The 26,447-nt window shown below is 41.0% G+C and overlaps 2 protein-coding genes across 2 annotated transcripts in view; both read left to right on the forward strand.

Annotated features, from left to right (window-relative positions):
* Nucleotides 1-11,174, forward strand: part of pdlim2 (PDZ and LIM domain 2 (mystique)) — a 34,068-nt gene extending 22,894 nt beyond the window's left edge. The window contains exons 7-10 of the mRNA XM_079554655.1: nucleotides 3,094-3,209; nucleotides 8,875-9,023; nucleotides 9,564-9,672; nucleotides 10,224-11,174. Of these exons, the coding sequence (XP_079410781.1) occupies nucleotides 3,094-3,209; nucleotides 8,875-9,023; nucleotides 9,564-9,672; nucleotides 10,224-10,398 (549 nt within the window). The 3' untranslated portion in view covers nucleotides 10,399-11,174. The remainder of the gene's footprint in view (nucleotides 1-3,093; nucleotides 3,210-8,874; nucleotides 9,024-9,563; nucleotides 9,673-10,223) is intronic.
* Nucleotides 11,175-14,550: 3,376 nt separating this feature from the next.
* adgra2 (adhesion G protein-coupled receptor A2) overlaps nucleotides 14,551-26,447 on the forward strand; it is a 38,669-nt gene continuing 26,772 nt past the window's right edge. The window contains exon 1 of the mRNA XM_079571006.1: nucleotides 14,551-14,915. Coding sequence (XP_079427132.1) covers nucleotides 14,623-14,915 — 293 coding nt within the window. The 5' untranslated portion in view covers nucleotides 14,551-14,622. The remainder of the gene's footprint in view (nucleotides 14,916-26,447) is intronic.

The raw sequence follows: 26,447 nt of genomic DNA on the forward strand, positions 1-26,447 counted from the left end.
ATTGCACACAAAACCTTGGCAAACATGACAGATTGACATCGGCAACCTGACTCTTATATAACTCTGGCTTGTTTTGCATTAAGGTGGTTTTAAATGTACTTTTCTTGGTTTTGCCTAGAAGCTCTAAAGCATGTATGGCTGTCAGGTATATGCCTTTGAGATTGTTTCACAGCGGGAGAGGAGATGGATGTATTTACTTTGTTTTCCGCTGGTACAGAATGTATGTTTCTGTGAATCCGCTGTTATTATTCTCGTTTTGTCCTGGGAGCAGAGCAAAGAATCCCCAATGATCATTTCTTGTAAAGTCTCCTTGGCGTGCTCCACTAATCTGCCCACTCGCTGAAGGGAAAGAGGAGGAAAATTGGACTCGATTGAGAACAGACACATTGTTCAAAGACGTTTTCTGAATTGGAAGCGGGTGCTGGCAAATCTTCATCATTGCCACTGTTTTGAGTCTCACTATGACTGTTGCGTGGCTAAATATACCTTCAGGCAAGTCTTAGTTATAAATGGTCTGCACCTTCCAAAGTTAAGTGTACTGCAGCCTCCATATAAAAACTGAAATCCAACACACACAAATAGGTTCTAACGTTTCCATAAAGTCAGGTGTTACCACATATTTCCCTAAGACCACAAACAGTGAACTGCAGACTTAAGATGGATACTTTAGTGTGATATTAATGGTAGTACAGCAAGGTTCGATTTGGCTTTCTCGGGGTAATCCAGTCCCACCTTGTCGATGTTGGTTTAGAGCACTGGACCATGATTCATAGGTCAGCTTTGTCTTTGAGCAAGACACTTAGCCCACCTTGCCTCCATTGTCTGCTTACACTGCTATAAGAATGTGAACGTTAATGAGTGATCAATTCCTTTCCTTTGAGTCCCCACTAGAGGTGGAAGAAGCGCCAGAACGTCTGAAGATCATTTTCCATTTAAAGTGCATATGACTCATCAGACACAATTTTTGCAAAAACATAGTTAAGACGATTATATTTAAGATTTTGCTAAAGATTGTACCCAGCTTTCTTTAGTTTGGCCATTTTTGTGATGTTTATAGATTCACTTCCTTATTGGACACCGACAGGAAGTGACATCGATGAAGGCAAACAATTTTAAACTGTTGTCGTGCCGACCATGTTGAGTCAATGGGAAATTAGTCAAACTGCTATATGGAACTTTACCTTTATCTATGTCAACCGTCAGAATTTCTTTATTAAAATCGCTGCTTCACTGAAATAAAATGATAATTACGCAAACTATGTTATCCATCTAAATAGGTGATATGCACTAAAAATAATGTGAGTATTCCTACAGAACCTTGTTTAAGATCCCCTTTAACCTCTTAACCCCCACCTGAACTGAGCCCATTGTCTCCAGTTTGGCTTTACCCAAATCTAAAAAGCTTTAAAAGAAAATTGCGATGAAAACAAGGATGGAAACACAACAAAAACGTGACAAAAACGTGACAAAAAAGCAGTGGAAAAGCAAAGAAAAAGCAACAAAAACGTGCCAGAAAAGCATCAAGAATACCACGAAAACATGAAGACTAGGCAAAATAGCAATGAAAACAGTGACGCGGCGACGACGCAACAAAAACGTTTTGCAGGTCTTAGCTTTCAAATGAGGCATTACACTGTTGCTCTCCAGTTGAGAAGCTTTTAGATTTGGGTAAAGCCGTTAAGGCGGGTGGTTAGAGCTTAATGCCATTTATTTTAGTGCCCTGAGAAACATTGCACGTTCTTGCAGCTCGACCATCTTGCTGTTCAGTCTGGCTTTTTCAACACATGTGTTTTTTTTTTGTTTTTTTTATGTTTAATGTTTCATTGAAGCACTTTGGCCTTTTGTGTTATTGTAAAATTCTATACAAATAAACTTTTGATTTAAAAACTGAAGTAATTATCCGCAAGCCAAAACAAAAAAACAGAGCATCTCTTAAGTTTTGAGACATAACTTTATGTCATTAATGTTTTCCTTGGATGTTTTTGGTGTAACAGTTTTGTGTAGGTGTATCTGAGTTCAATGCCAGACAGCACAATTTGTTTTTAGGGATTCCTGACAGTAAAAATGTCTCTGGTGAGTTATGTGCTGCTCAGACTCTGACCAGGTGTGCGAGCGTGTGCCTGGGGTCAGTCTCACTGCAGCCTGAGTCACACTCTCGAGGCACAGTTACATTTATCCAACTTCAACCTTTGGCTTTATCTAGATTGCTCTGTCTGCCCTTTGGTTTTATCTGCAATAAACAACCCAGTGACACATTTGCTGAGCTCGACAGTGAGTGTTTAAAAACGTTTGCATATGGCGCCCCCTTCTGTCTGAAAACGAACCCAGCGTTGGCAACTTGATCTTGTGGCAACAGTTCAAAGTGGACTAGGCGTTACACAAACTACTATACTGTAAGTGAGACATTTGCACCTGTGGCTTGTCTTACCATTTTAAATATTAGATTAAATTAGGTACTGTAAGTGATACATCCAGGCAGAAGCATCTTTTATCTGTATCATCTGTGAGCACAGCTGTGGTATGAGCTGATGCTGGAGTGGTATTGCAGACACACGCCGGTGTTTTGATTGTTGAGAGCGATTAGCCCTGGCAGCAGCCCCTGAGGAATGTTGGGTGTGACTCACGCTCTCGAGTTGTATTCGAATGTGTCACATCAAAAGAAACGTGAACCCTTCAATAAAACCTCTCAGGAGAATATGATCAAACGTGGCTTGAGTCGACGCAAACAGTTTTATTAGCACTATTGAGTTGTCATTGTAGATCCTAAACTTAATTGCACTTAATTGCTCTGATCCTCCTCATAAAAAGTGGTGTGTATGATTCTTTACACTGATGGGTAAACATGTTCTAATAAAAAAAAAAAATGCTAATTGTGAAAATGTTCTCTTAACCTTCACTTGTTTGGTAATAAATAATCTTTATGCCATTAGAAGGGAAAAATACAGTGTCATCTGAAAAAACATATCTTTTTTCAACTGATTTATTGTACAATGAAGTCATGTTGGTGGTTCACAGTTAATCGGTATTTTTTTCCCATCGATTTATTGATTAAAGCGATTGACCAAAATGTGCATCTCTACTCGTGTTTTCTAGGAGTTTTCTCCGGACTACAGGAGCAGCTCGGTGTCCAGTCGGACTCCCACTCCTCCGGGACGCTACTCGCCTCACAGCCCGATCGACCGAGATGTACCGATGTCTCCACGCCGCAGGTACACGTCTATGCACTACGCACGCACAAGATCGGAAGCCATGTCAACGGCGAGTTATAAAATGTGCTATCACTTGTCGGTCCGGAGACTTGAGGGCTCTGTTTAAAACAAAAATAGAGCATATACCCTCTATTGTATTAGCATATATACATACATTGTAAGTTAGTGCTTGAAATGATACTGTATTATATCTGTATCATTGAAAAACTTGGATAACAATAGAAAATACATCCGTTTTGTATGCCCTAATTTACATTTTGTATTGACTACTGCATTATAGGGTTTAGACTGCTGAGCCTTGGTCAACATTAATATAAACCTCCTGGTAAACTTAATACACACTTTTTTTCTTAAGATGTATTAGGACCCAAACTTCATAGTGTTTGTTGTCTCTATTGGGGAATGTATTGTGGAATGCATGGTTTTATGAAACCTAAAGTAAATAACTATTTTCTAAATCTGTTTTTGAAGAGGGGAAGATATGCAAAATTGACTTTTTAGAGCTTTTTATCATGTTGCAATGTTGTTATCTCATCAAAAACATAACTGGAGTTGTGTTTCAAGCCACTTGCGCAATTTTGAGTTATCTTTGAATCTTCACTGGTGGCTATTCTTAGCAGCGAGACAACGGCTTCCATAAGCTCCTCCTGAGGTCCTCCATGTTCAGGAAATGCTTTCCTCACCCCTTCTAGCTAAGCTTAACCCTCTCATCGCAAAGTAAAAACACTCCCCATCTCTTCACCAAAGCGACACGGGCAGAGGTGACTTTTATTTTCTCTTTATTCACTCTATTAAAACAACTGTGTGACGAATGAGAGCAAGAGGAGGGGTATAGTAGCATAGTAGCATGGAGTATCAGGAAGTGAAACTACTGGATATATATATATATATTTTAGCTTGCACTCACACTTGGGATGTCATTAAATCAAGATGGGTGAAAAATAGCAAGATAGTAACAAAGATATGTTGTTACCGAATACCTGCAAAAAGCATGAGTCCTTGATTAACTGTACAAGTATTTAAACCACAAATACTCTAAACAGAGATGTGTCTGTAGTATCCTAAGTTTGTTACACAGAAACAGCTGTCGGGAACAAGGAACCGAAACCTAGATCCGGGCTTCACTCTTATGTGTTATTGGCTTTACCAGTTGACCCAGTAATTAGCATTTGTAACCTCTAAAATAAAGTGTCCCAATTTGTGCCACCAGTGCTCCCTCTGATATTTGTGCAGCTGACTTGAGCTAATAGAGCTGTTTGCAGCTGCACCGTTGTCCCAGACATTACAATTATGTTTAGAGCTCTCAGGAAACGGTATATTGCGTTTCCCACCTGCAGTGTTTTGTGCTGATGAGGTGACGGTCCGGCCTGGTCATTTGACACACGCCTTGTTTTCAGTTCACTCCATCTTTTTGTGTGTTTATTTTTGACCATATGTTTTGTTAGTAACTAAAAACCCAAGAAAAAGCCACAAAAAGCCATGGACAAAATGTTTAGTTATGCAATTTATCATTTAAAGACACTACTACAGTATCTTTCTGATACAGTATCTTTTACTGACATGAGAAAAGATTTGTTTTGGCAGATTTTTCGCCATTTTAAGGCCAGGGATGTAAAAGTGTTTTGATGCTCTATGGAGAATTTCCACTACAGAACTAGAGGAATTTGTGTTCAATGGCCATACATTTATAGAGTGAACTCATGCATTTTTTGTGAGCAGATTTTTATTGATTTGTCCGCTGACGTGCCTTTTGTCTCATGTGTCTGTCTTTTAAACCTAACTTCTGTGGCCTCTTGTTGGACACTTATCCTTGTTCAGTCTTACATGGCGTGCAGTGCTCTGTGTCCACTCTCTGCTGGAGAGCCTGGTGTCTGTGTTTTCACATAGCAGGATGGTTGACTTTGGCCCCAGTCTCCCTTTGGGGAAAGTCAGGCCTGTGATGTGACGTGTCGCGGACCTCGGTCAAATCAAAACTCCACGTACTGCCTAAAAAGTCAGACTCAACTTCTCCCCCCCCTAATTGGCCCCCAGTCCAGAGACCCCAGCCGGCACACAAAGCCTCGTCTTGCTTTCTCTGGGCCAATCACACACTTGGAACCACCCAGGTACCGCCCCTTTGCGCTGCCAAGCCAATGAGAGCACACCCATGGGCACACCTTTCTGTTCGGCTATTGTTTTTCTGTCTAGTCTGCTGTAGATAGAGAGAGGTGTGTGTTCTCCATCCGTGCATGCTAATATTTCCCTCTTGCACGCACGGAGAACTGACAGAGAGTTTGAGACAGCCACAAGAAACTGCAGTTGTGGTCTAGTTTCTCTTATTTCTGTCTGAGGTAAGTCCTGCGAGATTTGTTTGATCTGGATGTTCAGTACTGAGTTGACCTGCTCTATGCTGTAGATGTTGCTGGTAGAAATTTAGCCTTGTGATGTGAAAATGTTTTGGCTACACCAGATTTGAGTCTCCTCTGTCTTTCCTATTGTGCTGCTCCAGTCTGGGCATAAAGACCACTAAGCTGTTTCTCAGATGCTGACATTGACGCATAAAACGTTTAAAAGCATAATTTCCCAGAGAACTAGTCACTATCAAGTTTGCAGCTACTTCATCAAATCCCTCCACTGCAGAAGTATTGCTTTTCATATGACCCTCATACGTATTTGTTTTCCTCCCATTTGACCTAGACTTTCCATTTGTTTGGAGATTGCATGTCAGAGTGAAAGAGAGAAGTTGAACAAAACGAAAACTGATTGCTCAGGGTGGAGGGCGCGCGTTCCCCGAGTCTGTTTTCAATTTAAACCATGTTCTTTGGTGAAAGGGAAAAAAGTCGGACATTGGTCTGAGTTACATGTCGTATGTTGCTTGTGTCTGACGTTTTCTGTGCATCTTGTTCATGCTCATCAGAAAATGTACAATGAGTTCAGGAAGTGTATATCACATTGTATTGATTCGTACGTTATTATGTTGAAGTCTAACAGCATACTGAAAATGTTAAAATTGTCTGCTCACAGGCTCGACAGCATTGCCATTCTCTGTCCCATTTCTCTGGGAAGTGAATGGAATTTATCACAGACCTAAACTCTTATGAATGTTGAAAAACAACTATGACTGATTGCACTGGAATCAGTCAACAAAATGTACCCTCCTATTTTCTTCTTAAATTTGTTATTGTAAGAAAATTACTGCTGAGTTTGTACAAATATCAAATGTAATTACAGGATTTTAGTAACAAACCGCTACATAATGAACTGGAAATGATTAAAAGAGGCCTGAAAACTTCTAATCACATTGTCTGTCAAAATGTCTTGACCTCTGCACTCACAGAATGTTTGCACAAGATACAGACGTTTTACTTATTAGTCATCAATTAATCATCTACCGCTTGACCTACAGAGATTCATCCCTTAATTCAGGAGTTCCCTTGACCCCCAAAATTACTAGACCAACAACTCGACCTCTCACTGTAAAACGCATGATAATTCAGGTGCAAAACTTAAAATCGTACATTATCTTGATATTTGATTTAATATCACTAGTATGCTGTTTTCAGTTTAAAAAAATATACATCAAATTTAATATCGCACCCCCCCGCTTTGGGAACCACTAACTCAATATACAGTTAGCCATGTGCTCTTTCAGACACGGCACATTCAGCTAGGTTTGGGACTGGCACAAAGACTGTGCAGGAGTTAGGCCCTGCTTATCACAAACAGTAATTTTCCCCTATTTCCTAAGAGCAGAGCCCCAGCAGAATACATCCATCTCCATAGGGCTGTTCACAGTGCAGGTGCGGGTCTTCTCAAGTTAAATATTTTGCCATTCTTTGTTGAAATTCTGATGACAAGGGAGACACTCAGTCAGTTTAATTTGAGACGTTTATGTTCCTCTATTGGTTCGGGTGTGGTTGAGGCCTTTTACCTGTGGCCAACTGTTGTACCCGATAGACCAGTTTGTACTGACAGCAAACACTCCACAGCGCCCTCCAGACACACTGACTGACACGAGAGCACTTGTATCTATCATCTTCTCTTCACAACGTTACTGCTCTGCTTCTCAACCGCACATGAGGCTTAGCAGATGCAGTAAAAAGTAACTACTTCCCCGCCACATGAGGGAGTGTTTCTCATTGCTCTACTTTTACTAGTTTGTAAATTTGCTAATTGCAGACATGCAAAGTTCAAAGGCTGCTTTATGGTTGTGGGTTTACTGTGAGTTTTGACAAAAGCTGTAGGAGCTTGTGAGAACTGACATATACTGTACGTCAGTGGTTCTCAAATACCAGCCATAAGTGAGCATGAAACTGAATTTAACCAGCACTTAGCCCAGAGTAAACCAGGACTTTGCCAGGACTTTGCCAGGACTTTGCCAGGACTTTGCCAGGACTTTGCCAGGACTTTGCCAGGACTTTGCCAGGACTTTGCCAGAACTAAGCCAAATGTAAATCAGAACAAAGGCAGCACAGCCAGAACGAAGCCGAGAGTAAACTAGGACTTTGTCAGGACTAACCCAAGAATACACAGAGAATACACCAGGACTAAACCAAGTCTCAAACAGAATTGTTTACGCAGTGACTGATAATCAATTATCCCCTTTAATTTACACTGCATTATATATTTAATCTGTTCCATCCTTTGTGTATACTGTTTATTTATATTGTCATATTTGACTTATTTAATTTACACTTGTAAGTTTTTACATATTCCCAAATTTGCACAAGTACCTTTTCAGCTATTTCTACTAATTATTTCATTATTTAAGTTTTATCCTTAATATTAGAGAACACATTGCATTATTCATTCACTCCATACTTGGTGTTGGTAAGCTATTGTAGCCACAGCTGCCCTGGGGTAGACTGATGTAAGGTGTCAATGTGCGCCCTTGGCCCCACCGAACACCACCAACCACTCACTCACACACTACAATCACCCAGGTGTTTCCCGAACGGTCTCCCATCCAAATACCAACGAGGCCCTTCCTGCTTAGCTTCCCAGATCTGACGGTGAGCAGACAGAACATTATTGTTGGCAGAGGATATTACTGCTGTATATAGTACTTGCAGGCAGCCTTATAAGATTTGATAATTGTGACTCTTTAGTTGATCAGGAGGTGTGTTTCTGTGGTAGGGAGGAGGGTGCGGACTCTCATGCAGGGCATCCTTTGTAACACCAAGGAGCACCTTCTACATGACACACTGTTGGCTCATAGGAGCGAGCGCAGCAACAGGCTCCTCTCCCTGCCTCTCCCTTCTGCTATAAGGCTGTATAACAGCTCAGTCAAAAAATGTGTTTTTATGTGTCTTTTGTATGAATGTTCTTGCGACTGGACATTGCGACTGAATTTCTCCTGCGGGGGATGAATAAAGTTTTTGTCTATCTGTCTATTAAGCGCTATTTTGACCTTTCAAACTTTTATGTCGGTATCTTTTTTCCATAATCTGCTGCAGCATTAGTGCAAAAGGACAGGGGTGCAGGGCAGGTCCTTGACTGGACAGTGACCTTCCTGTGGCTGGGGCTGAAATGTCTGAAAGCCGCACACTGACCCTTCCTTTGCCATTTTAGTTAATTAAACACACATGTTTCTTCAAACTCCTCTTAATGTAATCATTATTTAATCATGATGCAATTATTGCCCTTCCTGTAACATGTTTGTATTTTGTCCTCTTGTTGTTTACAGTAGTTCAAGCTCAGACTTTGCAATGCAGAAGTTTGACAAGGACTCGGAGGTGTACAAAATGATCCAGGAGAACAAGGAGTCTCGCACCACGCCTCGACAATCCAACACCTTCAAAATGCTGCAGGAAGTGCTTGAGGCTGATGAGAAAGGTTGGCTGTAGTCCATTTGATTTTGTCTGAACTAGTATATAGTTTGTACATGTAAAAGGTCAAGGTAATTACTGCCATATTAGTGGGTCTTATCGAGACTAGTAATGTGAGGATTATGACCAAATCTGAAACTCATTTGTGAAAAACGTATTGATATTTTTTATGCAGTTTCACCCAAAAGTCACTCATCAAATACAAGCAACAGCTCAACAGAGCAAGCGACCCCAGTGTGGTGTTTTTGCACCCAAAGCTATTTTGTGTAGCTTGACCAGCCTCTATATGAAACAAGTAACAAGGCTAAGGCTGTATTAAGCCATTTGTCACTATCCCTCGTAGTTGCATGGATAAAATACATGCCCCCCTTTTCAGCATGTCTTTGAATCAAGATAAGAATCGCATTCTTTCATGGCACAATTGATCAATGAGTGAAAATCAATCCACAACATTCTTGGTGACTAGTGGGAATAGCCTCCTCTCTGGGAAACAGCGCGAGTCCTGCTCCTTTCTGAACCATTTTGAAGCCGTTCTCTTTCATTTCAGAGGCAGCGCTGAGGTTCCCAGGAAACCTCTCTCCCAACCTGCCCAAAACCGCCTCCGTGGCTGGCGTAAACAAGCAGCACACCTGTGAGAAGTGTGGCACCAGCATTGTGTAAGTTTTGGGGACTGATTGTATTTTATAAATTGTCACTATATGTGCTACAGTGAAGGCACTCTTGAGCACTGATGCTGATTTGACTGGGAAATTTTCTAGGCCTTTGTGTTTTTGTTGATACAGTCGCCCACTGGACTACAAGTTGTTTTCCTCATTTCTCTAGAGCAGAGGTCTGCAATGTCAGGCCCAATTCAGAGATCAAATACCTGTTAAACTACTCTAAAAATATAGAAAATATTGTCAATGATTTGTATCAATACGAAATTCTCTGGCATAATCTTATTTGCTCTTATTTGATGTACAGTACTGGCATTTGTAAAAAGTGGTGCTGTATTTTAGGCTGCAATTTGGAGATTCAACTCAGGGTCTTGATGACAAAGAAAATCGAATTAGTTTAATTTGGGTCACAGCTTGTCATCATTGGTTGACGGTGATGTTATAGAGTAAATAAATTAATCAATTTGCAAGTGTGAGTTACAAATGTGAAGCTGCGTGAGTGCTCCGTAGAGGTAGGAAATTGAACAAATGTTTGTCTGGTATTTCCACAGTACACAGGCGGTTAGGATCATGGACGATCGTTTCCGCCACCCTGAGTGCTACACCTGCACAGACTGTGGGCTGAACCTGCGGATGAGAGGGCACTTCTGGGTGGATGACGTGATGTACTGTGAGAAACATGCCAATGAGCGGTACCAGGGGCCCGGACAATGTCCACGTTATTGAGGGCAATGAACAAATGAGGATTCAGCCCTGACTGAGCTGAGCACCTATGGACAGACGTAAATGTGGACTATCAATGACATGCCAGAGGAGTTTCTTTCCTGATCACTTTATTTTGCTGTATTATGATTACTTTTCTTGCAAGTTATCAATTTTGTATGACTCTGTCTGTAGTTAAAATGATGATGAAAAGCTTTGTTTATTTGCAGTACTTTGAATTGTAAAATACCTAAACCTGACAGGACTGGTTTCAAACCGTTCGAAGCTCTGATTAATTGGGTATTTATGAAATATGAGGTTCCTAGTTAATTAAAAGGGACCAAATCTTATCTATTGCATGCCATTCAGTTCTGTGCACAGTGTGGGCCTGTGTGGGGTGGTGGCTGTGTGGAGAAACATGCTTTTACATGCAGAGTGTCAGAACTCTGCGTGCCTTCTCAGCATCTGCATTTGTGCGTGAGCATGAGGCGAGTGAAAAGGGTCCAGGTGAGCAAACATTTTCTGCTAGAAAAGGCCAAAACATGCAGTTTTTTTCTTCCCTGTAAGCAATACATGTTGGAAATGTAAAAAAATAAAATAAAAAAAATGCTGACTCATGTTTATGAGGGACTTAAATAATGTTCACTTTACAAATATTGTTGTGATAAAAATGTATTCTGTATAGACCATAACAAATGCACAGGACGTTTATTGTGAAGTTGTGATGATACAGTCCAGTTTGCAGTCGTACCCTGAGATGAACCTGTTCACATTTAATGTGGCACTTAATAAATTATATAATAGCTCTTGGTGTAAAAAGTGTTCTTGGTTGATGTTCTTGTGTAAGTGTTATTACTGCTGACAAAGTAAATGTATGCTTGCGTTTCGTGGTCCGCCATCTTCCACGGGCACTGGCTGCTAACCCGGTGTACCTCGTTTCACTGACTGTGACTGTACAGTTCACCGTAATGTTAATGCTGTTTAATGAGGAGCAGCTGCTCTGTGGCCAGTTTCAAATGGCATCATGTGGAAATGGAGTGAAACCATTATGGGAAAATGCGAGGCTTTTTAATGTCTTGAACAACTAAAAGTCAACACCACAATTGTTCTATTGTATATAGAAACCAGATACATGGACACCTACAGGTGCCAGCAGCTCATCACAATTAGGGATGGGATGATAATGACATTATGCCAGAATAATTGCGATTAAGATATTATCACGACATTTGCCTGTGGTTTAAAAAATGATGAGGATTGGGCAATTATTAAATATTCCATTGTCTGCTGTAAATGTCAAATTAAGTGAGACAAAAAGTAAGTATTTAAAGGCACACTATAACATTTTGGACTAAACTGTTGTCATCAATACAAAACATGCAGCTCATGAGCAGCTCGTCACAGATAATGCTCTTTCTGCAGTGGGTAATCAAAGAATGGATTTGGATGAGGAACTAACCTACTGAAATGTTAAACATTTCTGACTTTTGTCACATCTCCATGGAGACGTACCCACTCCTGGTAAAGCTATCGGCACTGGTTGTCTGATGGATTTACCGATTATCTTCTAGCTCGATAATCACGATAATCATCAAATGTGGCGATCGTTTAATTGCCGCATTTTTAAAATTGCGATTAACAATATTATTGTCTATCATCCCATCCCTAGCCACAATGAGGGGTTTTAATCAGAGATGTGAGCTTAGTCTACTGCCAACAGAGGGCAGCAAAATCATGAAGGCCAGTAGTGGTCAACTTGGTCAATAAAAGCTTTCAAAAATGCTGCTGTGAAACGTAAATTATCTTAATAAATTATTTTTGCTAATTAAAATTATCTTTGTTAAAATACTGACCTTTAATTTAATGTGCGTGTGCTCATGAGAACTGTGATACATAAAATGTGTCACTAGATGTCGCACTTTCCACAGGAACAAACCGCTTGTTCTGCGCTTCCCGTGAGGACCTGATCTAACTTGGACTACAGCATATAGCTACTACAGCATATACATACTCTACCACTTTTACGTTTTCTTTCTTTGATTGATTTAGCCGCAGAAACAGCGGCTTCCTGACCCATTTCTCACCAATCTTTCTAATCTCAATGGTAGACTGTTTTTATAACGTTGCTGCTCATCTTCCTACCTGGATGCAGATGTGGATTTAGGGTAGAGCTGGGGGAAGCAGTTGCTTGGCTTTGGGGAGCTGCGCAGGGCTGTGGGGCGCACCAAAATGTTGGAACAGCATTAAAGTTCGTCTGGATGTGATTAAGTACAATTTGATGTAATGCGCAGTTCGGGACGTGACATTTCAACTGGAAACTGCGCTCTCCAGATGAGAATGATTTAGGGCTATGCGTAGAGCGCAGACGGAGGGGGTGGTGTACTTGAAGCTTTATTTAACAGCTTGGATAAACAGCTCCGCGTTTCACTGCCGGAGCGGGCGTCCATCCACTCTTTGTGCTTTCTTTGAGTAATCACTGGGCCCGGAGCGCGGTAATATGCACAGGAATAATACCGTGCACCGTGAGGGCCGCAGCACAATGCACCATTATATCACCGCTGTGTCTGAGGTCCCCCGTTTTAAGGATGACTATGAGTGCATGTCAAATCCAATCACCTTTAGTCCCTTTTTAAGAACGTTTCTCCTTCACCTACTCATATTATGACATTCTTCGCTCCGCTGCGCAGTCTCCGGCCTTCCTGTGCCTCTCAGATATCAAAAAATATTTTTAACTTACATCCGCGCGCCGTGCAGGATTTGGTCAATGTTCCAACCACAGAGACTGGTGGTTGGCAAATCAATGAAAGGGAGACTTGTAGGGAAGTTTATACAGTATTTTGAGAGATTGTGTGTGGCAGGGCAGAGTAAGAAGTAGCTCCATAAGTTAAGCTTTGTGGTTAGGGTTTGAAGTTGGGGGGAAATTAGCTATTGATTATTATGGCAGTCTGGTGGGCTGCAGATATATCAATATAGGCTCATAATTATATTGGCTTCATTTGAACATCAGATGTAATAAACGCCATATATTTGACTAATATTAACCTCTTAACCCCCACCTGAACAGAGCACTTCTTCTTCAATATGGCTTTACCCAAATGTAAAAGCTTCTTGGGGGGAAAAAAGTGTCAAAAGCAACAGAGATAAGACAAAAACGAGGATGAAAATGCAACAAGCGGTGATAATGAGAACAGAAAAATGACAAAAAAAGAAATGCAAAAAGTGACAAAAAAGCCTCAAAAAAGAGCAACAGAGAAGTGACAAGAAAGTGACAAAATGTGATGAAAAAGTGACAAAAATGTAATGGGAAAATAATAAGTGACAACAATGCGAGAAAAAAAGCTCCATTTAGATGAGTTTTGTTGGTCTTAGCTTTCAAATACGGTGTTACACTGACCTGTATAGGCTGTGACCACATGGATTTGTGTAAAGCTGAACTGGAGAAAATGCACGCGGTTAAGGCGGGGGTTAAGAGGTCAAACTCATCTGTAGCGATTGTTTTGTACAGACTTTGAATTATGGCATACAGTGACTACCGCGCGTTTTGTGCTGATTCACGCTCCCTCAATATTCTATCTTCTTCACTTGCACATTCAAGTAAGGGACTAAGTAGAACTAAGTCTAAGTAAGTCTAAAATAAAACTTTCAAACTGCATTCTTCAAACAAGCGCCAGGAGTCAGGACCTCTCACAATTGGGCCTTTCAAATCAAAAGTTATGAACTCGCGCAAAGTGACAGAGAAGGTGGGCTTGGCGCTGGTCACGTGACGTTTCCTCCCCCCCCTGTCTCCGTGACATGGACGCGCTAGGACCCGGGGACCGTATGCGCGCGCCCTCACACGGAATGGGCGCACTTGGGCTGTAGTTTCATACAGTGAGTAACGGTGTGACCTGGACAGGAGCGCAGAAAACCAATACTTTTTGGGAGCACTCTCTCTGGTGAAGTAAGACAAAAGTTTGATTTAATCTTGGAGTCGGTTGTTTTTGAAAGCTCGAGGCTATGAGGGAACTTTGAAGAGTTTGCGACGCGACTGTCAGAAGTTTTGTTCACTCCAGTGGATGAGAGTTTTTTTCTTCTTCTTTTTTTGAGCACTGGGAATACTTTCAGATATAAAAAAGTAAGCGCGAGTGACTTGGCTGTGAAGTGGTATCGCACTTTTTTTTTTTTACGCGTTTTGGGGATTTATCCATCTGGCGAGGACACAACCGTACCGTGTGAGTAGCGCTCAGAGCTCCGGGCTGGAGATATGGGATGATGACCGGAGGCGGGGGTGCTGCTGAGGTGTCATCCAGCCCGAGGACAATGTGTGGCATCCCCGCGCGACTGCTGGTGCTGATGCTGCTCTTCTTCGCGTTGCCTCTGGAGCTCGGCCGGTCACAGTCCGTCTGTCCCGGGCCCATCGCCTCCACCGGGGGCTGCAGCTGCACGGACGACCGCTCCAAGGGCCACGGTGTCCAGGCGGTGGGGAGAAGAGTCAGCTGCAGCAAAGAGGAGCTGTCTGAGCCCCCGGATCCCAGCCTGCTGCCCAACAGGACCGTCACTCTGTAAGTCTAAATGTGCTCCTTTCTGCTTTGGTTTCCATGTCATTCAATGCATGTTTAAATGAACTTGATTGACAATGAGTAGGTGTAACTTTTGAGTAGCTTGACTTAATACTAAAGTACGGAAAGTGTTATAATACAAGTCAAAATGTGTGTTTGTTTATTTGACATAGTGTGCCATTTATTGCACACATCTTCTGGATTCCCATGTCATCCGTGCATCTCTTTGACCTCATGACCTCAGTTTTAACTTGCTTAGAGTGCGTTGCAGTAATAAGGCATGTTAGGTCACAAGTTTACATCTTGATCTAGTTTCGACTGTGAAGTGGGGCTGTGTGTCTCCTCTCTGTCCTACATTTGGGGAGATCAGTGAGAGGGCAGGCCACTGTAGCTGTCATTCTGGCCCTGCCTCTTTGACACAACTCTGCCACTTTAAATTTCACTCAGCGTCTGTCCCTCCATTGCTCCTCTCCCTGCACACAGCTGACTCCTAGCCTTGTAAAAATAGAAAGGGAAAAAAAAAAACATATTTGCTATCAAGCTCTTTTGTCCTTGACTTGCTTCTGGCATTGAAAACCGTCCTCTGTATCAACTTGGCATTTTATACAACTTTTTTTCTGGGGTCACTGCATATTACCTGCCTCCATACTGACACAGCCTGGAGAAATGATCTACAATATTAGGATTCGAAGAGCCAAAATTCTTACATCTATAAAGACTTTTAACAAATTTGAATATGTTAATTGTCTGTTAACACCGAATGCCCCTCCTGACAACAACCTCTCCATCGAGATTTGGGACTCACACAAATCATTTAATGTGATTATTTGTCATTCAACTACATCTAACTAATTACACTTTATTAGAAATGATGAGGACACCGGCATAAGCCAAAACACAATAACTGATATGATAAATGGACTAACTATCTCGCAGTGACACTTTCTGGGTGGTGTTTTCTCCCTGGAATTTAATTTTGTCATCACTTTGTTTTGCAGCTGCTCCGACTGTAGCCAGTTCCCACACAGTGTCACAGCCTCAAATGCTTTGACTTGTGTGGGAGTACAACAGAGCTTTACATGGGTACATAAAAAAAAGAAAAAAAAGAAAACACGTTAGCCTTCACAAAAGCGGCCCTCTGGATCTGGCATCTGAGGTAAAGTGAGGAGATTTGTGCCCCGGAGAAACAAAAGCAGCCTGCATACCATTTATAGTGCCTTATGTGTCTTTCATAATAACGTCAGGATGCACATCTGGCTAACACATTGCCCTGGAAGCACAGGGGAACATCAAAATGGCTCTGATGATACTGAGGTTTATTAAAAATACAAAAAAGACCATTTGACCAAGTTTCTTTTCGTGTACGTCGGCCATTTTCTTTACGTCAAACCTCTATTTCCCCCCTCAAAAAAGTTTCCCCATGCTGCGCTTTTGTTGCAGCGCACTGCATTAGCTCCAGATGTGGAATGCGGGACACGGCGTTGATATTCCTGTTACCCCCTGACATTCCTGAGTCAGGCTGCAGACACCATCCCAAACCATCCCGCGGTGGTCAAACACCTGGGACCCTGCCCTCACACTGCAGCTGGAGTCATAGCTGCTTCTACTATAGTCCTCTGTGTATTCGTGAAGATGGGCTCCGTGCAAGACACAGGCCCAGGCTTCCGGGCGGCTGCTCAGTGTAATGCACAACAGCTGGCCCCTGTGAACATTCCTGCTGAGGCCCCTTAGCCTCATGGGAAATCCCGACGGGGTTTTGTTTATTAAAACTATTAGTTGGCCTGTTTGTTGTTCCTGCCAGCCATAAAGCAGCAACCAGTCGCTCCTATATTCTCACCTTCTCTACACTAGGATTTGCTCTCGGATTTGGCGAAGTGAACACCCAAAACGTATCATCGTGTCTTTGTATCAGTATTGTCATTTACTGTAGTGTTTTGAAAGTATCACAGCAGCATAAATATAAGCCTTACAAGTGACTAACCTACTTTTTGATGAACCAATAGGTCTAAACTCAGTAACAAAGTTTCTCCTGAAAAAAATGCATTGCTTGATGAGATCCAGGCCATACAAGACCTAAACAGTATCACCAACGGATCTAAACTTGTACTAAAAATTCAATCTGGAATTGATTTTGATGAGTACTATCTTAAAAATAGGATTAGACACACCATATTTAATCAGAACTGAAGCTAGACAAACCAGCACTAAAACAGTCAAAAGATGAAAGAGCTCGGACTAGAATGAGGTTCCAGATAGGCGTAAACAAGAGCAAAAACAGTTTCCAAGAATAAACGAACTGCCCTATTGATTCAAATCTATACAGTGTGAGGTAATGTTCAGGTTTGTACTTTGGCTCAGAGAACCCAGGAACTAGGGCGCCATTGTGCAGCGTGAACCCAACTTCTTTCCTTTATCACTTTTCATACTCTCCTTTTTTTACCCCTTTCTATCATGAGTTCATCCACACGCAGTAACTCTCAACCTAAATATTTAGCCGTCTTGGTTGGAAACTGCCATGTCCAAACTCCTTCCAGATGTGGGCCTGCGCACAGCCTTGTGTTTAGGGCTAATTATGCACAGCCCGCGGAGCTGAATCACGGTGAGAGGAAGAGGAAGGGAAGGGAACGGCAGATAAGAGTGTGAAAGTCCAGGAGAGAAATAATGAAGGGAATAGTTAAATAAGTCAAGAGTGGAAGGTAGAAGAAGTGTTTGGGGAACAAAGGCGAGTGCATGCGGATGAGGGAGAGGAGACGCTTGGCAGGCGCTTCAGAGAGATGTCCCCCAAGAGACTGAAAACTCCCCACATCTACAACACTGGGGAGAGGAGGAGCACCGCAGCCCCACATTCAAATCCTGGGAAAACCTGAAGAAATGAAATTGACCGAAGATGGACACAAAAAAAACATGATCATATCACTATGCATCAATTTACAAAATGGACAGTAACACTCTTCACGTTACCCATAGATGGACTGTGAGTAATGTACATGAGATGAATGAATGTGTTTGTTTTTAACTCACGAGTGCCACAAAAGCTCAGGCTTGTTGTCAGCAGTGACTTACGGCTGGCTCAGTGTCATATAGGCTGATCTCTGAATGGGCTTAAGGCCACTCCTGCCTGTCCCGGCCAGTTCCTCTTTTGTCAAAAACAGCTGCAGTGGGGACTGGACATTTGCTCCAAACATTGTTGCACTTGAGAGCCAGAAATGCCAGGGATATATACAATGGTTGAAAATAGCAATGTACAAAGTAATGACATACTCGAACACAACTTTTTGGTGATCTTCATAATTCCCATAATCTTAGAGTGATTGTGCCAGCAGCTGCCAATGTGGTAACTCAAGTAGAACTACTTATGTTGATTGAAATAGCAGAGATAGCCTTGCAGTAATAAAGTAGCACTGGTAGTATTTTTAAATTAGTAGGTATGTAGCTACTTTCTTCACAAGCTCTCCCTAATAACTTGGCAACTGTGCTCTGTGTACCGTATTTTCCGGACTTTAAGTCACACTTTTTTTTCATAGTTTGCCTTGGGGTGCGACTTAAACTCAGGTGCAACTTGTATATCTAATTGTCTCATGTAAAGCTCTTCTTCTTCTTCTTCTTCTTCTTCTTCTTCTTCTTCTTCTTCTTCTTCTTCTTCTTCTTCTTCTTCTTCTTCTTATTGTCAATGGTGCAGTTACGCCTCCATGCTCAGGTAGTTGCCAAGGCTGGTGCGACTTATACTCCAGAGCGACTTATATATTTATTTTCTTCTTTATTATGCATTTTTTGGCTGGTGCAATTTATACTCCGGAGCAACTTATAGTCCAGAAAATATGGTACTTTTATTTCAGCTCAAATATTTATACTCTTGTGATCGTACTTGAGCTTCTGGATCTGTAGATCATTTATTTGTCTGCTGAGTTGTATTAGTATATTATATAAAACACATTATCTCTCATTTATGTCAGTCACATACTGTGTGTCTAAGTAAGTGGTTCTGGCAGAAAACTAAACCTCTTTGAAGATAACCAACTTTTGCCACTACTTTGACCGCACATTATCGGCTCTTCTTTTTAACCTCCAAGTCTGCGATCGATTTGACGGGTCGCTACTATCTCACCGCTGTCATGGCCAAATCACCTCAGCAAAATTATCTATTGACCAACGAGTCTTTAATCACCATTCTTATCTTTTTGAGTCACTGGGTTGTGCTTGTCAGATGTGGAGAGACTGGAGATATGGGAAAGAGCTGCCAGATGTGTCAGTGGTTTATGTCGGGACAGGGGATGACTTTCAATGAAGCGTCCCGCGTCTTATCAGGGGGTGGATTCCAGTGGAGGCAGAGTTTATTTATGTGGGACTAGGTGTTGAGCGTAGGAGAGATGAGGCACACTGACCGCTCCCCCGCACAAATGCGAGGCGGGGCAGCGGGTCGGTAATATATCAAAAAAGCAAACAAAACCATGACATTGGATCCTGGAGCTTTTCTACTCAGCTGCAGCACCTGCCCATGCCACACAAGTCCAGGCTTTCGCTGTAGATCAGAGAAACCTGATCAGAGCCTTGAAAGCGTATTCACTTTTCACCCCATTATATTTGTTGATTAAGAGTTAGTGCAGATTTGGGGAAAAGAGGATATCTGTGTTGTCTTTGTAATGTCATTCCCCTCTGAGAGTTTGTATTATTATTTTAGTTTTTCCTTTCGCTGTGCTTTCGTCTTATCTTTCTCCAGAAATGTCCGACTCTGAGTTTCCTTTGCCAGAACTTCACTTCCCCCTTCCTCAGAGCTGACCGCGGCTGCCCCTCAGGTTCCTGTCCGGGTCAACAGCACTGGGAGTGCAGCACGCAGATAATGGGGTTTTTCAAAGGAATGCAGTCAATTTGCATATTTTTCTTTAAAGCAAACTCTTTTTTGTGTTTTTTCCTGCGTTACTTTGTAGTTCCCACTTAAAAAAATCATAAATGCTTGTGTAGCTTTCAGTCAGACATTTTTCAGTCATCCTGCATTATCAGTTCCTTCCATTCTAAAGAACTCAAAACTCCTGTCCCCCTCTTGCCCATGTCGTGAAGTGGTGATTCTTTGCATCTTTAAAGTTAAAGCAGTACTTAGTAACTTGTTTACTTTAATATTACCTTTTCGTAGTCCCTCTGGGGGTAATACAAGTGTTAATGGGTGGTGGTATCTCTTGCCAGAAAACCACATGCAGCTTTCCTGCCTATGGGTCGGAGTCACCAATAACCACAATTGGAATCACGAAGAAGAAGCTAACAGCTAACCGCGGGCTAGTGCCACTAAAACAGAATTTACAGCCAAGTTTTAGTGAAAAAAATTATCTCTATTGTGTAATTGGATGTACAATATCCCTCTCTCCCTTTGTCTTCTCTGCCAGCGTAGTATTTACTCTCACGGACAATTAATAGGTAAAAAAAACGCTACTTGCTATGACACCTGCAGTGGCGCTTGTGGCCTTTAGGGGCATGAGTTACTTAGTACTGTTTTAAGACAGCTTAATTGGACTCATTCTAATTGTTTCAGTGCTCAGATTTCCTTCACGGCATGTTATTATGATTAGTTTATTGCAGTTATTTCATTCATGTGTCCATAACCACAGTAAAATACTGCGTTACTTTCAAGTCAAGTTAACTTAATTTATCAATGTTTTAGGTTGTCTGAAAGATTGAAACGCTGTGTTATTCATTTGATCGGGCAAATAAGAAATCAGTCCTTCCCCAGGAGTTTGTTTTACCCCCATGCCTCTCCCTAACACTGCTGAGTAACGTTTATGATGCACTTACTGTAACATATGACCACAAAGTATTAACACTCATCATATTTTATGTCTTTTCCCTGGCAGTAAATTTGAGCTGGTTCAAAGAGACAGGAGCAGATGTGAAGATTTGCAATATGTATTTAATAAACAGTGATGATTGATAAAAACCACAAGCTGCTATGTGTATGCAGCAGTAGTAGCTGAAATTAAACGACTAATTGGAAAGCCTCATGGTTGCATTAGATCATCTTGGGAAATTTTCATGTATTATTGCTTGTATATAAACTTGTTGACCCAGGAGTTTTTGTTGTCGTAGTTTTACACAAATAGGACTACACACGTATTGTTACACACGTATTGTTACTATGACAAGGTAAGGCAAGGTAAGACAATTTGTTCTCTGCCTTCGACTAAAAAGGGGAACCTTTTCGGAACAGTGGCTATGTTTACATAAAAAAAATCAGAAAATCTAATCATAATCTGATTTATGGAGGTTTAAGATAATTAAAGATGTATGTAAACAGCATAATCTGACATACATTATCTGATATGTATGCAGTGTTAATTTTGACAACATATTTTATTTTAGTTTTAGTCTTAGTCTTTTGACTAAAATGTAATTTAATTTTAGTCGAGATTTAGTCAAAAAATACGTTTCAATTTTAGTCTAGTTTTAGTCGACTAAAATTGCATGTCAATTTAGTCGACTAAATTTAAGACTAATTTAGTCGACTTTGCATTTATAATATTCATTATAATCAAATTTAATCAAGGTCCTCGACTTCATGGAGCTGCTTCCACATGAATAAAGCACAGACCTGTTCATTTGGCTGAGAATCTATGTGATATGAGGTTTTTTCAGATTGTCAATAGAAGTTTGGATGATTTTAGTCTCTCCTTTTCATTTTTATTTAGTCTTATTTTAGTCGACTAAAATACCTGGACATTTTAGTCAAAGTTTTAGTCTCATGAGAAACTTTTCATTTAGTTTTAGTCCAATTTTAGTCGTCAAAAATATCACTTTGACTAAAATTAAGACTAAATATTTTAGTCGACGAAATTAACACTGTATGTATGTAATCTCATTTCTTCCTAATCTTTCGCACGTGTGCCTGAACACACCAGAGAAATACAGCAAAACGGCCAAAATCATGTCAAAAAGACACAGATTTAAAGATATAATAAAAAATACTGAGAGCATTATTATAAATGATGAAAGATAAATAATCAGAGAAGCTGTTCATGAATAGATAAAAATTAGCTTGTAGAGTAAGTTTTGCTGCTGAATGTTGAGTGGTTAAGGTGCTGCACATATGCAAAATATGACTTCCTCCTTCATGTTGTGAGTTCGAGTCCCTGCTCTGATTATTTACCAAATTTTCTCTCCATTCTCTTCACCTTTACATTTTTAATAGAAGTCTAAGCACAGTTTGTTATTGGTGTTTTAATTTCTTTATTTACTTACATAAAACAATAAACCGGATTTGCTTTAAGTTAATAAACCTGAGCTGTGTCTACTTACCAAGCACAAGAAGCTGCCGCCACATGAACAGCACTTTGACTCCCAGTCCAAATATGGAGGCGTAATCCTCCTCCACCTGGTTCTGCAGGTGGGCCTGACTTAATAGGGGCGTGGAGACATTTCAGTTGATAAAAATCGAAATCTGTACTGGATTGTCCGATTTCTGAACACATCTGAACACATCAGATCAGATTATTGGGTTATCTGATTTCTCCAGTTTTCTGATTTCTTTGGACCATGTGAACATAGCCAGTGTTTGACCCCCATGTAAAGAATTTGATCTCATTTTTTGAGTACTTAGCTTGATTTTCCTTTTACCTATTGTGCATGTTTTGGGTTGATTGGGGAAACCACAGGAATTCAAATATGTACAGTATATACTGTAATTCTACTGCTACTACTACAAATTATTGGTGTAAGCGTCACTTTCCACTTCCACATCCAACTGTTTGCATCCGAAACATTGCATCTTTCCTTGGTTGTGTCCAGAGGCACCGTGAGAATATCTGGGGCAGAAACATTTCATCTGACCCTTTGCAAAAGCAGCCTGTTTTTTTCCCAGCAGCCTTTGCCCACGAGCAGAAAACAGAGGCCAGTTATGAGACCGAACAATGAGACAGTTTGAGCCAGGCATTCACTGCATGCCACTCACTGTTTGTGAAGGCGAAATTACTAAATTGGCTCATTAAAGTTTAAAAACACAGTGATTTAGCCCGACTATTGTGTTTATTCTTTGTGGTTATAACAAGAGATTTTAGTCCAAATATTGAAGGATTTTAGGATAGTTTCATGTAGTTGCTGAGTAAACCACCTAATAAATCAATTGTACATAATGTAGTGTAGAAGATCTCGGATTTAGGTTTGAATGAAGCACTAAAGCTGTATTGTATTTTTTCTTGACTTCAGCAACAGTAATATTATGGTATTCAAAGGTAATTTTACCGTCAAATACAGTCTTATAATGGGCTGCACAATTCATTAACACAAATTATATTTTATTATTATTATATTATTTCTAATTATTTAAGTCATATAATACTTCAACAAACAACAAAATACCCAGTTATGGGGCATTGTATATAATGAGACTCAGAAGATGGTGAAAGACTGTTGTGGAGCGGGGGGAGCTGCGTAGGAGGAAGAGGAAGGAGGAGGTGGATCTGACCAGTGCAGCACACCACGCTCTGAAACAGGGACAAACCCAGGAGATGGTGCACTGTTTGAGGGGAGACTGAAGGCAGCCAGACAGGTTTCCTTCGAGTGCTACAGTTTCCCCAACCTCCAGAAACATGCTGGTCAGGTTGACCCACAGAGGCGGCGCGGCTCAGCCACAGCAGCACAGGGTAACACCTGAACACTATTTCGTTGTACGTTTACAATGACAAATAAAGCACTTACTTACTTAAACCTGCAATTCCTGTAGCTTAGACCAGTGGTTCCCAACCTTTTTTTACCCCGGCATTAAGCCAGACTGACTTTATTCATGTATGTTAAGTAAAGCATCCTACGCTTCGCGTTTACGTCCTCCGCCATGATTGTTTGTAGTCCACACGTGCAGTCGAGTAAATGTTCTGGTGAAAGCCCTCAGAGAAGCTTCTTGCTGTGGCTTTAAGCACAAGTTCAGCTCATTCAAAACAGAAAACAGGGCACTGGGAAAAGATCATTGGGTCGCGGCCGCCATCTTTACTGTTTTGGTTGCGGCCCTGAGGAGCGCTGGTGTTTGATGGGAAATCCGTTTGAATCGTTTGAAAGTACAGTATACTATGCACAATATATGTCGTGTTGAGTAAAGTAAATTTACTTTTACAAAGTAGTAATACGTAATAAACTGATAATTATAACTTTTGCTGTTTTTTTGCCAGCAGTTTGAAGGACTTCTTTGTAAATAGTAAATAGGCACTGACCGGTTCTGCAGCCATATTCCATTATTTGGGCAAAAGCCTCATTTTGTGGACAGCGTGTCTTTTGCACTCACACATGGGCAGGGCGTGCATGGCCACAACTCCCTTAAAATAGTCTTCAATCCTCCCCCTCTGTAATTAGAGGCATTTAAAAAACCTGTATTTTAATTTTAGACCATGCAGTAGCTTTTCGGGCCACTTATGCGTGCTCCCACTCACACATGCAAAATACGCACTTTCAGTATAAATAAATGTGATAGGCTGCACACACGAAGCCACAAACCGCAAAGCCAGACTCCGTGCGCCGCCTGGTAACCCAAGCACAATGCACAGCTCTCTATAATAAGTGGTTGCGAGTATCAAATGCAGGCTGTCCTTCTCTCGCTCCAAGGCAAAATACTCTGATACTGAAGCTAAGTGTTTCCCTGCCAGCCATAAATCTCCACTTTCATGTTGTTTTGTCATTCAAACTTGAACAACAGCAATTTGATCTGTCTTTCATGTGGCGTCTTCTCACTTAGTTACTGATGCGCTCAATAACCAGGAGACGGAAACTGATTAAATGTTTTGAATGCAATTTCATGGATGCTTCTCTTGTCAGGGACTCAATGGGGCTCGTATAGTTTGGTGGTGTTCCCCCTTGTAAGCCACAAGCCCAGTAGCAAAATAAGGGACAATAGCAGCTTTCACATTGTGACGTGCGTTTGCTGCTAAAGTGCCTGTTGTCCTCAAGGGCATGAAGTCCCTCTCTTGCATTCATTTGAGTGAACCAGTGGAGATTTTAAGGAGATGCACAGGGCACATGATAGAAGTAGTATTTCCATGTTTGCACTACCAAAGGGTTAAGTAATTCTGGTTTAGGACCCTTGTTAGTATGGGCTCTCATGAGGTACTTGATGAAACAAAGATGCCGCACACTCAAAAGAGATTCCCCGTTTCTCTCATCCCTTGTATCGGTGAAAGTGTCCTCTGATGACAAAAGTATTAGAGGAGGTTTTACTCTCGACACCTGTGGACATGAAAAATGCGCGAAATTTGCTTTTGACATTCCTTTCTATTGAGTTTAACAGAGGGACTTTTTATTGCAATAGCTATTGAGCAGATGCAAGTGACGAGCGCTAGATTAAAAAAGGAACTGAAATCTTGTGAAATCTTATTAAATGTTTAGCATTATTATTACTGCATTTTGCAATACTAGTCAATAAAGGTAACAGCTCTAAATCTTCAATCAAGACAGGTCATTATGTTTTTTATGGTCCTTCCTGAAACGATCATTTACTTTTCCATAGGTCTGGCCAAACCTCAGACAGAATTAAACACCAAACATGTTATCTTCCCTCTAAATTACACCACTATTTATTTTTTTGTTATTTTTTTTCTTCTTCATTGGATGTTATGCAGTAGGCCCAGGAAAAACACACGAATAGGCTGCAGAATTATTGTAATTTATGGTTTAAACATGGTACAATTATTTTTAAATACTTAAAGCCACCACGTAGAATTTTAAGCAATAAATGAAATGGAAACACAAGCGTTTATTTTGTGACAGATTTTTTCATCATTGAAAAATGCACAAACAAACATGTGCTTTTGCTGTGAGCGGCTCCACTCCTAACACATGACTGTAACTTTACTGGGAGTGGGTACGTCTCCAGCTCGTCTACATGGAGATGTGAGCAGAATTTGAGATTTATACAGGTTATTAGGTCCTCATTCAAATCCATTCTTTGATTACCCACTGCAGTAATAGCATATTCTGCGTCGAGCTGGTCATTGAGATGTTTTGTATTGATGGCAGCAGTAGTATAGTCCAAAATGTTACACAGTGTGCCTTTAAGTGACAAATATTTTGGACCCAAGTGCTGCTTCAATTCACAATGCGAGGAAAGTAAGTAAGTAAGATTAACAAATCAATACAGCATTTTGCAGCTTTAGTTTTTTTTTTTTTACGACAGATGCCCTGTGGACTATTCTGTGTTTCCAGATTCATGTGTTTACAAGAAATTCAACATAATTTACTCTGCCTGACCAAAAAGAGTTGCCATCTGGATTTAACTGCTCTGCTCTGGGGTTGCTTCCCAAGGAATGAGATCAGCCGACCTCCTGAACGTCTTGAATGACCAGGTTATGCCATCAATGGATTTCACAAGCATGCTCTAGGATTCATCTTTGGGATGTGCTGCATTAACAATACACGAAGAAGAGTTCAGAGGCAGCTGATTCCATAGGAGGAATTTCCACAGTGGTCACACTCCCCCATCATCAAAACACGATCTTGGTGAAAAATTAATGCAACAATGAATGGAAATAAATCTTATGACATTGCAGAAACATATTGAAACAATGCCAGACTGAA

The sequence above is a fragment of the Gobius niger genome, assembly GCF_951799975.1.
Source record: "Gobius niger genome assembly, chromosome: 1".
Taxonomy (NCBI): domain Eukaryota; kingdom Metazoa; phylum Chordata; class Actinopteri; order Gobiiformes; family Gobiidae; genus Gobius; species Gobius niger.